We start from the raw sequence: 14,767 nt of genomic DNA, 5'->3' as shown, positions 1-14,767 counted from the left end.
AGTGTGTCACCCCAAATAGTGATGACCGTGTGTAGAAAGCTCTGTGGAGAGCTGGGCTGCAGCCACGGGGTGCGGCCCAGGGCCTCTGTGGGTTATGGGCTTCAGTGAGGGAGGGGTGGGGCTGGCCGAGAAGCTCTCTGGTTGAACGCTGATTAAATAAAGCTGCTTTTGCTTGATTTTACCAGCTTGCTACATAATCAGGTTTGAAGACAACAGTAACAAAGGTAATGAGATAACACCCAGACAAAGCAGCACCTATGTTCTCTGGAAGAGAGGCTAGCCTGAGGCTGGCTGTGTGTGCCATATTTTAGGATTAGCAAGCTAGGACACAAATGACAACACAGCACACCTTCTGCCACACTTAATTTAACTCCAGCCAAACACCAGAAGGACGGGAGAAACAAGGACTAAGCCTAAACACCCCCCACTCAACCTCACCCCTGTAACTTAATAATTTCTTCACCGATGGTTCTGGATTAGCTAGCTCTGATTCTGAAGGGCCACCCCCTTTGCAATTCATAAATTTGTAATTTTAGAAGTCATTCCTGGAAGCAGTTTCTCTAGTGTAGTAAGAATGTTCTGGGCAACTCCTCATCGCAAGAAGCCACATACGCTGGTTGCCAGGGGTTGGACTGGATGCCCCTATGGGAGCGATGAGGAGGGTTCAGGGCTATGACCCACAGGTCCTTTCCGCTGCCTCCCTCAGCCACCAACACAGAAACCCACCTGCTGCACAGAACAAGGCCATTTAAACCTTCCGATTATTGGATTTTAGGGCAGGAACAGACCTATCACTTCTACTGACTTGACTGGATGAAAAAACTGAGACAAGTCCTGTGTCGAATCCCTGCCCATGTTCACACTGCCACTCGCACGTTTACTACTGTGAACCATTTACTCTGGGCACATCCCCTGGGCACACCCTCTTCCATTATAATTCCGACAGTCTCACCTTATAGAATGTCTGTGTTTTTTCAGGTAGTTTCCTCGCATTTCTTAAAATCTTCTGTACATCTGTCTATTAAGGGTAAAAAAAAAATCCAGTATTAGAATTCTGTGGTAAAAAAGGGGGAAGACTACAAAAGGATGGCTCTCGACGGTAAAGAAATGTGAATGAGGACAGAGGTATGAAGTCGAGATAAGGATCCCTTCTCAGTTAATGTTAGAGTTCTTTTAATAAAAAATTAATAAAGCACTCCCTCCTTCAAAAGCCTTGATGATAAAAGAAATCCCTTAACAGAAATGAACTCATCTCACAAAAATATACTCAGTAAAACCATACATCCATGGCCAGCGGCTTTTTTACAAAGACCATTCAATGAGGAAAAAATAGTCTCTTCAATAATTGGTGCTCGGACAACTGTATATCCAACGTGCAAAAGAATTAAGTTGGACCTCTACATCACACCATATATAAAAAATTAACTAAAAATGGATCGGAGACCTCAATGTTAGAGCTAAAACTATAAAACTCTTACAAGAAAACAAGAGTAAATCTTCATGACCTTGGATTTGGCAATGATCTCTTAGTTATGACACCAAAAAGTAGAAGCAAAAAAAGCAAAAAATAGATAAATTTGACTTCATCAAAACTAAAAACTTCTGGCTGGGTGTGGTGGCTCAGGCCTGTAATCCTAGCACTCTGGGAGGCCAAGGCAGGAGGATGGCTTGAGGTCAGGAGTTCAAGACCAGCTGAGCAAGAGCGAGACCCTGTCTCTACTAAAAATAGCAAAAAAAAAATAGCCGGGCATGGTGGTACATGACTGTAGTCGCAGCTACTTGGGAGGCTGAGGCAGGAGGATTGCTTGAGCCCAGGAGTTTGAGGTTGCTGTGAGCTAGGATGACGCCACGGCACTCTAGCCCCGGCAACACTGCGAGACTCTGTCTCAAAAAAAACCCCACAAAACCTAAGAACTTTTGTGTCCATCAAAGGATACTATCAAGAGTATGAAAAGACAACCCACAGATTGGGAGAAAATATTTGCAAATCATATATCTGCTAAGGGTCTACTATCTAGAATATAAAGGAACTCAATAACAAAAAGACAAACAACCCAATTAAAAAATAGACAAAGGACCCGAGTAGACACATTTCTCCAAAGAAGATATACAAATGGAAAATAAGCAGGTGAAAAGATGCACATTACTAGTCATTAGGGAAATGCAAATCAAAACCACAAAGACATACCACTTCACACCTACTACAATGGCTAATGGAAAATAATGAGTACTGGTGAGGATGTGGAGAAACTGGAACACTTATACATTGCTGGTGGGAATGCAAAATGGTGCGGCTGCTGTGCAAAGTATGACAGTTCCTCAGTAAGTTAAATAGAACTACCACAGGACCTAGCAATCCCATCCCTAAGTATATGCCCAACAGTATTGAAAACAAGTGTTCAGACAAAAACACGTACACGAATGTTCATAACAGCATCATTCACAATAAGCAAAAGGTAACCCTCATGTCCATCAACTGAATGGATAAAAATGGATAAACAAAGTGTGGCATAAAATGGGATATTATTCAGCCATAAAAAGGAATGAAGTGCTGATACAGGCTACAACATGAATGAACCTCAAAAACATGCTAACTGAAAGAAGCCAAATACAAAAAGCCACAGATTCCATTTATATGCAGTGTCTAGAATAGGTAAATCCACAGAGACAGAAAGCAAATCGGTGGTTGCCAGGGCCTGGGAGAAGTGGGGAATGTGGAATGACTTGTTTGATGGGATTGAGCAAAGTATTTCCTTTTGCGGTGATTAAAATGTTCTGAACTAGATTGTGGGTGGTTATAGTTGTGTAACATTGTGAATGTACTCAATGCTTCTGAATTGTACACTTGAAAATGGTTGAAATGGTACTTTTCATGTTATGTGTATTTTACCAAAATAAAACAAATACACTCAGGACCAAAACAAAATTTAAAAAGTAACTTAAGAAAAACTCAGCTATATAACTGGTGGTAGAATTGGTTATAATTATCCTTCTGACAAGGAGGTGTTGGGGTCAGGGACAGCAGGAAAAACTAAGACTTCGATTTTCCAACAAAGAGGCCTTTGCCCGCTTAGCCATGGCAAGATATGGTTCATTCTTTGAGAGAGCTCAAAGGGACTATGCAGTCAACAACCACTTTTGTTGTCCAGTTGGCCTGACTGCCTCTTTTCATTTGGCTTAGGCTGGACTCACTGGAGGAACAAATGTAAATAAAGGTGCTCAAAGGAGAACAAAGTATGAAGAATGATTTTTAAAAACAGGTATAAATGACTTTATGTCAATGAAGGGAGACATGTCCCTGAGTACCTTGGCTGAGTACCTGGCTTGTGTTCTACTGAAGAAATACCATAGAAGAAATAACCATATGAAGACTTTTAAATCTTTTTCAAAACTGCTATTAAAGACAACGCCCATTATATTATTCAATGCCTCACCATGTGAAAAAAATTTTATGTTAAATTTCAATGTCAGGAAAATGTGCCTCCTTAGACAAATTGACATGCTTCCTTTTATCAGACAAGAAAAACTATATAACCCAACATGTTTCTTATTCGACCTCGGTAGCAGGAAGCTCAGAGCCAAACTGCACAAATATAATTATCAATCTTTTTGCCTCAGTTTCCTGGTACAATTGTCTTCCCTTCTTCCTCTAGGATTCTTACTGCTTTAAATTTTGTAAAAAAATGATTTACCTCAAATCCGTTTTGGAAATTATGACAAACATTAGAAGTAAATTAATTTCTAAGTATCAAAGGAAAGGAAAATCAATCAAATGTCTGCCTGCCTGCCCAAATGCCTCCTCCTGTCCCCGGGGGAAAGCAACATAATGGTAATATTACCTGCAGGCCACTGGGCTTGATCCAGACAGTCACATTCTGGGCATAACTGCGTTTGTTTTTGGGCTGCAGGGGGAATGGGCTCTTATTGTCATCCTCACCATAAGGGTTTTCTTTGGCATCTTAAAAGAAAAAGACATTCTTGAAATGACATCTGGCAAAACACAATCAACTACATTTCCAATTAGGCTAGAAGCTCTTTGAATCACTCAATCTTTTAAATCCTATTACTTTGTTAATTAAGAAAATCCATTAACTTCAGTCAGGTTGGGGGACCAGTTCTCAATAGAAAGCCACTGATGTAAGAAACCAGTCAACTGAGGCCCATGTAAGTGAAAACAGCTTAATGTTTTTAAAGAAACAAGCTTCATTTATCCGCTTTATATAGTAAATATACACATTTTATAGTAAAATATATACACATATATGGTAAAATACACATTTCAAAAATATGTATGTACATATATACTGCAATTCTATATAGTCTAGCCCAGAGCTCTCCAACAGAACCTTCTGCGGTGATGGAAATGTTCTAAACCAGTGCTGTCCAATCGGGTAGCCACTAGCTACTGAGCACTTCACAGGTGGCTCACGTGACTGAGGAACTGAGTCAAACTTAAACTTTGTTTCATTTTAATTAAATTTAAATAGCCTCATGTGGCTAGTAGCTACTGGATTAGACAGCATAAGTCTAGACATTAAAAAAATTAAAGAGGAAAATTATATATAGCCAAACTAAGGAAAAGGACAAGAGAAGAAATACTTTTGTTGGACCTGACTCCAGACCTACTGAATCAGAATCTTTTGGCCCCACTGAGATTTCTAAACAAGTTCTCCAGGTTTATTTATTTATTTATTTTGAGTTGACATGTAATAATTGTATCTATTTATGGGATACAGAATGATATTTCAATGCAAATGTACAATGTGCAATGATCAAATCAGGGTAACTGGCATGTCTATCACCTTGAACATTTGTCATTTCTTTGTGTTTTGAACATTTAAAATCTTTTCTTCTAGCTTTTTGAATCTATACACTAAATTATTAACCATATTCACCCGACAGTGCTACAGAGCACCAGAACTTAGTCCTCTCTTACAGCTACAGCTTTGTATCCATTTCCTCTCCCTATCCGCCCCTCCCCACTAGGCTTCCCCAGCGTCTAAGGACCACAATTCTACTCTCTACTTCTACGAGCTCAATTGTTTTAGCTCCCACATGAGTGAGAACATGCACTATTTCTTCCAGTTTTACTTTTGTACACAAAAACTCATATTTGTGAACCACTGCCCTAAGCAATCTCCCTCATTCTCAACATTTTAACTATTGGCAACACACAACTAAAAATTATATCCCCAACTCTGCCTTCTATTTTGAACTCCAGACTCCTACCGAATTGTCTCTAGGCACCGCCACTGACATCTCATAGGCACAAACTCAACATGCACCAAGTATGTTCTTCTCAAATTTACTCTTCTTCCTCTTTTCTCTATTTCAATTAATATTAATAGTACTACCTCCACCCTGCAGCCCAGATCAGAAACCTGGGAACATTCTCAACTCTTCTCTTGCCTTCATTCTCATACCCAAATACTGTTGGTTCTACCTCCCAAATATCTTTTACCCCCAGAAACTGCCCTATTCTGGCCTGCATCTTCATAGCTCCAGGACTGTCACAGTAACTTCCAACCGCAGGCCCTTGCCTTTTCAAATCTGCACTCCACAGAGTTATGTCTCTAAATGCAAATTTCTTATCTCTCACTTGGGTCATGGCCATATTGAACAACCCCAGGAGGCACCAGCACCTAGAACACAAAGCCTCCTCTCTGATAGCCCCCTGTTCTCACTGTCGCCAGAAGGATCTGATCACATTACTCCTCTTCAGTGGCTTCCCAGTATCTGCAGGATAAAGTCCTGGCTCTTCACATTGCAGACAAGGCTTGCTCGGCTCTAGCTACCGCCAACTGCCAACCTACCTTCTACCCCTCCCACGCCCAAGCCCACATTTTGTGTTCCAGCTCCTTTCCTTTCTATAGGAGTTCCATTTGTCCAGGATGCCCTTCTTCCTTCATTAGCTCAGCTAATTCCTCCTTTTCTTCAAAACTCAGCTAGGATGTCTCTCTCTCCTCTGTGAAGATTCTGCTGAGTTCTCTAGGCAGAGCTGATCATCACTCCCTACAGGCTAACTCTAATTTGTGCTTATTACTCTACTTCCCACTAGACTTGGAGCAACTCCACCTAACTCTTTTATCCCCTAGGCCTGGCACAGAACAGGTTGCTTGGTAGGTGTTCCTGAAATTGAAATGAGCCCAGATAGTCAAGGATGACTCCACAGCTGGAGCCAGAACAGCTAGTAGCACAAAGGCCTAAATCAAAAGGAGTAGGAAAATCAGAAGAAGGAACAGTTTAAGGAGAAGGGGTGGGGGACGATGGTGTCTGTAACAAACATGCTGAGCTTGAGACTGTGGCAGGATATCCAGGTGGAGAGATCCAACTAGGAGCTGGAAGTATGATATTTCAAATTCCAGGGAGAGATGAGGTGGGACTAGAGTTACAAATCTGGGGAGTCTACAGCTATTATAGCTGATGAAAGAACCAAGAGAGAAAAATAACCCAAGAGAAGAAGGCAAAGAACAACATGTCAAAACTGTGAGGCAAGAGGAAGAAAAGACAAGACAACAAGAGAAGGAAAAGTTATAAAAGAAAAAGTCAGACAGGTACCAGAAGCATGTCAGGAAAGCTAAGGGAAAACAGTTTCAAGAAGAAAGATGGATTAAATTATCTATGAATGACTAGAAATTACTTGGGTTGAAAATAGTACATTAAGAATAAAAAAATTTATGGAGATTAGCTTTCACTCTAAGCAGTTAAAGTGTTTATATTTACTTAAAGTAATCTAAATGTTGGTTCCCCCTGAGCTGTGAAATTTAGGACTTCAGACGTCAAACTCTCCCTGGGGTTCTCCATGTACACATCCAGCATCATCAGAGACCACAGCATATCCGCAAGGGAGATCAGGCAGCTCTCTGACTGCACAATTAGAGATATTCAAAACAGCAGAAAGAAAACAAAGTCAAGATAAGTAAAATCTGATCGGGATTATACCTGAAATAGGACCCAACTGTGCCATTTTCCCTAGCCATGGGAGAGGTTCTGGGCCAGGCTCAAAGAGAGACATCATGAGGTTTGATTTCTTCTTGCTGTCAGCTTGGGAGTAGAGCATTCCATGCCATTCAGGACTAGATGGAGAGAAGATGGAAGATCAGAAGAGCATCAAGCCTGGAACTGTCAAATTAAATAAGCCTAGCGAGCCTGTGTTTTTCTCTTGAGAGACACAGGCTTCTGCTTTGAAATCAGGCATATAACTTTTACCAAAATCAAATCCTAAACCTGAAAATGTATATTGCTCTCTCATAATACTCCCATTCTTTTGGGACATGTATTATTAATCAAGTTAAATTATGTATATATGGAAATCAAAAGCAGTCTTCAAAGAAACAACAAATCACAAAGGGCAGTAAGTAACTGATGACGGGGAGTAAAGGCTGTGACCTACAGGTCCTTTCAGCTGCCTCCATGAGTCACTCACAGCAGCACCAACACAGAGAAGCCCTCCAACACAGGGTACAAGGCAAAACCCCATTCCTTAAGAGAGACTCTGCCCAGCTTTTCAAAGGGCTCCGGATGATTCTCATATTCAGGGCCACTACAAGTAGCGTGGGTGCCATGAAATATGGCAGACTAATATCTAATAAGAAGAACTGCATTCTTCTTTCTGGACCAGCTAATTTTAACAGCAGCAGAAGTGGGGCCATGCTTCTTCTGATTAATCCTAACCTTGATCTTCTATATCAGTCAACCCCAGATGATGGCCAGGAGATGATCAGTCACCTCCTCTTTTCCAACGATAGGCATTACAGTAAGATTATAGCTAATCTCAATCTGACCTATTTTCTAAAACTATTGCAGATAGTTTTGCAGATTTTCAGACTGCAGAGAATGTTAAAGCTAGAAGAGCTTTCCTCACAGGGAAGGAATACGGCGGAGTGGTTACGAGTATAGGCTCTGCAGTCGGAATGCATGGGTAAGAATCCTGGCTCTTTCATTTACTAGCTGTGTGACTTTGGGTAAGTTTCATGACGTCTCTAAGCCTCAGTCTCCTCATCCATAAAATGAGGATAATGTTGATGCCTCTTGCATACTATTGTCGTGAAGGTTAAAATGTGTTAACATAAAAGTGCCTAGAGGAGTGCCTGGTACGTAGTAAAATGCTCGATGTTATCGGCACCTTTTTTTCATTTAGTTCTACCCTCTCATGTTACAGATGAGGAGTCTGTGAATCCTGTCTAAGATCCTACTGCAAGCTAGTAGCACTGCTATACCCAGAACCCATATATCCTAGAAAGGATAGGATAAAAAAGAGGAAAACAGAGAAAGGACATAATACAAAGGCAATACAATTAAAAGGCTCATTCGATACTTATTCCAGGGGATGATTTAAAGAGCAGTTTAGAGGATAACAGCAGGTGGGTATGGTGTGGCAGGGAGAGAAAAAAGGTGACAAGGACCTTTCTTTCAGAAAAGTCAGTGAAATATTTTACTTTGTGAACTGATTTTCCATTTCATTCAACCAAATATAAACAAAGTTTCCTACCCTAATTGAACAATCGCTACCATTCCTTCTACTTTTAGGCTGCCATGAAGCAGGACACAAAAGTTGGGTATTTTGCCTGCAATCTGATTGGCTGAATTTTCATCTTCGTTGTCATCAGTGATGCCAGTACCCACCTCATCACCTTCTGTAAAAAGAAGAGAAAATAGGTCAGATTGAGATTAGGTATAAAAACCCCAAGCTCCAATTACACTCTTGGATATTTCTAGCCTTGAAAGGAAAGTGTACGGAATTCTATGGCAATATTATAACAAGTAGGAAAAACTCATTCCAGTTTTCCAACGTGCACATAAAAATCAGTTTTCACATGTTATATGAAGTCCATTTATATGAAATATCCAGAATAGGTCTATAGGTCTCTATGGAGACAGAAAGGTTATTAGTAGTTATCTGGGGCTAGGGAGATGGGGACGTGGGAGTTGATAGGTAAAGGGTACAGGGTTTCTTTCTGGGGTGATAAAAAGGTGATGGTTACATAATAACTCTGTAAATATACTAAAAGCCACTTAATTACACACTTTAAATGGGTGAAGTATACGATATGTGAATTATATCTCAGTAAAGATGCTGCAAAAAAAATCCATTTTCCACAGTTCCACTCCAATGCTCATTTAAGATGCTATCTTGGGGTTTCAGGCACTCATTTAAACAGAACCAGATACAGAGGTGTCAGGCGTTTTTTTATTTTTTAAGAGATAGGGTCTCACTCCATCTCCCAGGCTGGAGTGCAGTGGTGTGATCACAGTTCACTGCAGCCTCAAATTCTTGGACTTAAGCAATCTTCCTGCCTCAGCTTCCTGAAACTCTGGGATTACAAGCATGAGCCACTGAGCCCAGCCTCAGACATGTTCTTAACTGACAGCCATCAGGCAGTGCCTGAATCCAAGTCCCCAAAGGTAAACAATGACTATAAGCTACTTACTGGACTGTCTCCAACTCTAGGTTCCCTCATATATCCTGCTGACAGATGAATCTTCCTACAGTTAACTTCCCTATGAAAATATCTGCTCAGTCCTGTTCAAAGACTTGCTAATTCAATAGGAAGAATCTGTGCTGTTTAGCTGTGTATTCAACAGCCCTTACAATATGGCCCTATTCTGCCTTCCCATATTTTTCTTTCTGCTCTTCCCCTCCATAAACATGCCATTTTGCTCCATTTGTTTCTTGGCAATTCTATGGGCATACAGAATTCCCCTAGGACCTTAAAAATAAGGAAAATCTGGTTGTTCTCTGAGAATAATAAGGTAAATTGTAAACAGTGATCACAATAAGCCATCTGTGGCTGCAAGATTCCATCTGTGAATGTGTGATTGAGTGGTTACAGAATACCCAACACTCCAACTGAGATAACTAGGCATAAACGGAATGTGATCGCAACTCAGGAAGTGGAAATCTAATTCACTACATACACTTCTTGGAGAAAGCTGATTAATATAAAGTGGATGGTCAGCCTAGAACAGAGACAAAGAGAATTTTAAAGAGCTAGAGGCTAGCGTCCTCTAGAGAGATGATGAATTTGGGGACATGACTTTACAGTTTCTAGAGAGGCATATTCTGTAGTAATGAGAACTCACAAGGGCCTGGATTCATCCATTCATTCACCAGTATATACTGAGTATCTACTACGTGCTTGGCACCAGTAGAACAAAGAACAGATGTGGTTTATGAAGCTGTGTTTGATTTTCACATTTATCAGAAGCAACCTTCGGATAACTACCATGGCTTTCTCAGTATGTCTCTACTAGGAAAGGCAGAGCCCTGAATGAGGGACTAAGTATTATCATCTCTAAAGAGGACTTCCACTGTAGATTCACAAACCAACAAATGTTAAGTATGTATCAAAATGTTCTCCACAGTGAAAAGCAGAATTACTTTTCTGGTATAGTAGGCAACATTCCATTTTCAAAAATCCAGTCCTGTAACTATTCCTTTGCCCTAAATTCTACAACATGGGCTACTTATCCTACTATCTAACATTTAAGAATAACTTTAGATAATAAGATGCTTCATGTGTATCACTGGAATAGGAAGAGAACTCACCTTTGTTAAGTGCTATAGGCAAGACCAGATGTCTGGACAGAACTGGGGGACTTGAAATATCAGCTATATCAATAAATCCCACTATTTCCAAATCTGAAAGGAAGGAATCAACATAGAATTAATTCATACTATGGGAAAGTACCTCATTTTCTATGTATCAGTTTCATAAACACGCTGCTTAGGTGGGGATTTCAGTGGGCTTAGGTGGGCTGGGAAAGTTATTGGACTTGTCTGTGGATGAGTTTCAAATAATTTGCATTTTAAATAACCTGGGAAATGATAACTGTCTTTTATTTAATGAATTTAAGTTATATGACAAATCAGCTAAACTTTATTTTTATGAGGCTAGGTCCCCAGCCAAGGCAAAAAGCTTAAAGGTCAAATCTCTCTGTATAGTCAGGGATGTTCAGGTCACCAGGGGGCACCATATTCAAACACTTCCACAACAACTTCAATCAATAAGCCTTCCTTGGAGAGTAAAGCTACTGCATCAAAAATGTTTCCTGGCCAGGTGTGGTGGCTCATGCCTGTAGTCCCAGCTACTTGGAAGGCTGCGGCATTGTTTATGCCCAGGAGTTCTAGGCCTCAGTGAACTACGATGATGCCACTGCACTCCAGACTGGGCAACAGGGCAAGACCCTATCTCTAAAAATAACTAAGTAAATTAATTAATTAAAAAATAATAAAAATGTTTAAAAAAGTTTCCTTGAGAAAGAAATACGTTTTCTACAACACCAAGGTAAAGCAGTCTAAATATGACAATGATTTCTCTGATTTATAGCTGTATTAAAGACTAAAAGTATTTGTTGAAAATCTGAAATAAATGTAACCAAAAGAATTTTGCAAAAAGCTTTTTCTGATTACATAATATAAAAACTTACAAAACAATATAAATTGTAAAGAGAAATAAAGTCACTCATTATTCTTCATCAAAGGAAATCTCAGTTAATATTTTATTGAATTGCTTTTCGGTCTTTTAGGCAAATACACACCCATATTCTTAAAACAATTTAAAAAAATCAGAATCATGGTGAGTACATTGTACTTCTCTGGAGATCTGCTGTTAATACCTCCCTTAGCTGAATAACAAATGAGTCAGCACAAGCAGTTAGATATCTATCATTTGAGTAGAAAAAGGCCTACTATATTTTAAAATATAAGCTATAATAAATATCTTAGACTAAAAGTTTATATAGGAAAGGAAAGATCTATTCAAAGTTATTCATCAAAAAAGGATGGGAAGGAAGGAAAATCTAACTGATTCGAAGGCAACAAGACATTTGGTACAGGTTAATACACTGTTGCCTAGTCATAATGAAAGAGATGGATCACTTGCTTCAAGAGAGCCAGAAGCTAAAGACACAAAAAATAAAAAGCCTGTTCATAGCTTTTCATTCTAAAACTCCTTAAAATCTGTATACCCAAAACCATGAGGATTTACTATGCACTTAATCATTTATCGGCTGAACAATTACCTACTGAGTAGCTACCAAACGTCAGACACTATGCTGGGTACCACGGCTACATGGTGACTGAAAGAGTGATGACAGCCATCCCCAAGAGGTTTAACATGTACCCATCACTCCAGGAATCCACCCACCAATAGGAGACAAGTCTTCTCTCCTTGCTATTTTTGACTCTTCGCTTTGCCTATCTTAGCTAGGCATAGAACAAGCAACACGAACCAGGTAAAAGCAGTGGCATATCGCTTTCTTTTAGTCATAATACAAGGTCATGACCTCACCATAAAAGACCAATATTACCCCTTAGGTAATGCATCCTCCAATCCAAGTGCTGATGACAACAGCACCCTAGTACGGGTTAAGTTTCCCTAATCTGAAATCCAAAATGCTCCAAAAATGGAAACGTTCTGAGGGCTGATATGATGCTCAAAGGAAATGTTCCCTGAAGCACTTTAGATTTTGGATTTTCAGAGTAGGGATGCTCAATCACTAAGTATAATACAAATATTCCAAAATCCAAAAAAAAATCTGAAAATCCAAAATACTTCTGGTCCCAAGCATTTGGGATAAGGGATACTCAATCTGTATCAGAATATACATTTCTTTTCAACTCTCCTAGAGAGAGAAGAGTACAAGTCACAAGGATAACAGAAAAACCAAGGAAGTTTTTTTTTAAGTTACCTGTGTTAATGACTTTAGGGATAGGATCAATTTCTTCATCTACAACAAAAGGTTCTGGCCTGGGGAAGACTTGTACATCAGCAGTTAGGTGGCCACATTTGAGAACAGCATGGAAAGGTGTATATGCCAGGTCTATCAATTTTCTAGAATAGAATAATTGTTATAGGAAGAGTAATGTTATATATATAAAAGTAGTTTTTTAAGATGCAAAGTTTGTTTTCAAGTTGGCTCCAAAACTAAGATCTGACCATTTGTGAAAAAGAACAAAAGCTGACATTTCTGGTGAGGAAATTTCAATTCTGAAGAGCCCCAAATCAAGTTAATCTTTGAAACTGCTGAGTTGTAAGGAATTCAATATCTATAGACATTACAGATTCAGCCATGCTTAATTTAAATGGGAATGAACCTTAAAAAAAAAAATCACTATTACCAATCATTTTATCTGAAAACTGTGCAAATTGGGGAAAAGAAGGGACATAATCAGAAATATTAAAGTAGATATACTTGCTGGATGTCAAATTATAATACTGGATTGTAAAGAAGGCAGAAAAGCTATAAGCATATACTCACCCAAACATAGACTGTACATTTTTCAAGCACAGAGGGCCATCAATAGTAAAAATCTGCCCCTCACCGTTGTTTAAATCTATGAGACGTTCAAGGCATTCTAAGGAATCGGTGCTCTGAAGCTGTAAAGCAAGAGATGACCCCTTTAAAGTGGCACAAAATGCCAAATTATTATCAGCACACCAAGGTCAAAGCCCTTATCATAACACAGGCAATAAATAACAGATGATTTTTTTAAAACAGCCTATGTGAGAAGAAAATAACTATAACAATTTTGACTCAAGTTTACCACAGAGGAATGATATATAAAATGACACCAGTAGAGCTATTTCCTTCAGAAGTAATTTTATGAAGATTCTCAGAGATGACCACAGTTAGTATTTATAGAGCATTTTCCCTCCAAAGTATTTCTAACACCTTTTGATAAGAACCATCATTGTATTTTACAGAGGGAAAAACTGAGGTGAAGAAAGGTTAAATAATTTTCCAAAATAAATGGGAAAACTAGGAAAACCAGGAAGTACAGTGTTTAATAAAACATACATCAGAGTAATGCTACTTTGCCAAAAAAATCAAAGCATACTTCTGTCAACATTTCTGGTAGAATAAACATAAGAAGTCCTCAAGGAGGGAAATAACACCAAAAAGAACACCTTGACCCTTCAGCACTCATCAGTAGGATACATGACAACTCCAGCTATGTTCCCTAGATGGAGCAACACTCTGAAATTTCAAAGAACATTTGAGACCCAGAGTCTTTTCAAAAATAGACAGTCATCAGCCTCAGCTGAAATCAATGGAGTTCTGTGTTATAGTATATGCAATATAGTATTAACGGTCTATACTAAAAAGTAAACTGAGCCCTAAAATATACCTTATCGAACTAAAAAGAACTTAGTAAAAGGTATTACCTCCTCCAAATTTGCCATGCACATGATATATAACTTAGATGGGAAAGGAAAAGGTAGTGGAAACCTGTTGTTTTCACTTCGTTGATTGTGAGTAGCTAGGGAATGTCGTAGTGACCCTCTACCAATGCCAAGACAGCCATCTGTCACCAGAACAACCTGTTTGCAAAAAGACAGAGGAGGTTTGTGTATTAAATTACATATATAAAGCGGTTCCATTTAGCAGTGTTTTCATTGCTAGAAAGAGGCATGAGGAAACTTTGTGGGGTGAATGGAACCCTACTCTACACTATAGGGGGTAAAGCACACCATATTTTAATTATAGCTGTGGTTACATAAGGTGTATGCATTTGTCAAAACTGAGTGAACTGTGTACTTAAGATCAATGCATTTTACTCTATTTCATCTAATTAAATCTTTTTTTTTTAAAGCTTGCCTCTGAACACTTAAAAAAAAAGGACAAAAACATTCATAAAAAAAGGACAAAAACATTCATAACCAATTCTTAATTGTATTAAAACTAGAACCTCATCTCTTAGATAAAGAGTTGGGTACCTAAGACACCAATGTCATAAATGGCATGAGGACCCATTTCACAT

The 14,767-nt window shown here is 39.0% G+C and overlaps 1 protein-coding gene across 1 annotated transcript in view; it reads right to left on the bottom strand.

Annotated features, from left to right (window-relative positions):
- The window catches only part of VWA9 (von Willebrand factor A domain containing 9), a 41,038-nt gene that overhangs the window by 9,036 nt on the left and 17,235 nt on the right, over positions 1-14,767 (bottom strand). The window contains exons 2-9 of the mRNA XM_012644856.1: positions 14,172-14,327; positions 13,264-13,382; positions 12,694-12,836; positions 10,550-10,642; positions 8,492-8,636; positions 6,943-7,076; positions 3,840-3,958; positions 953-1,018 (exon numbers count right to left, since the gene is read on the bottom strand). Coding sequence (XP_012500310.1) covers positions 953-1,018; positions 3,840-3,958; positions 6,943-7,076; positions 8,492-8,636; positions 10,550-10,642; positions 12,694-12,836; positions 13,264-13,382; positions 14,172-14,327 — 975 coding nt within the window. The remainder of the gene's footprint in view (positions 1-952; positions 1,019-3,839; positions 3,959-6,942; positions 7,077-8,491; positions 8,637-10,549; positions 10,643-12,693; positions 12,837-13,263; positions 13,383-14,171; positions 14,328-14,767) is intronic.

The sequence above is a fragment of the Propithecus coquereli genome, unplaced genomic scaffold, assembly GCF_000956105.1.
Source record: "Propithecus coquereli isolate 6110/MARCELLA unplaced genomic scaffold, Pcoq_1.0 Scaffold221, whole genome shotgun sequence".
NCBI classification, from domain to species: Eukaryota; Metazoa; Chordata; class Mammalia; order Primates; family Indriidae; genus Propithecus; species Propithecus coquereli.
Note: the sequence above shows the minus strand (reverse complement) of the source record. Positions and strands in the feature narration are given on the sequence as shown.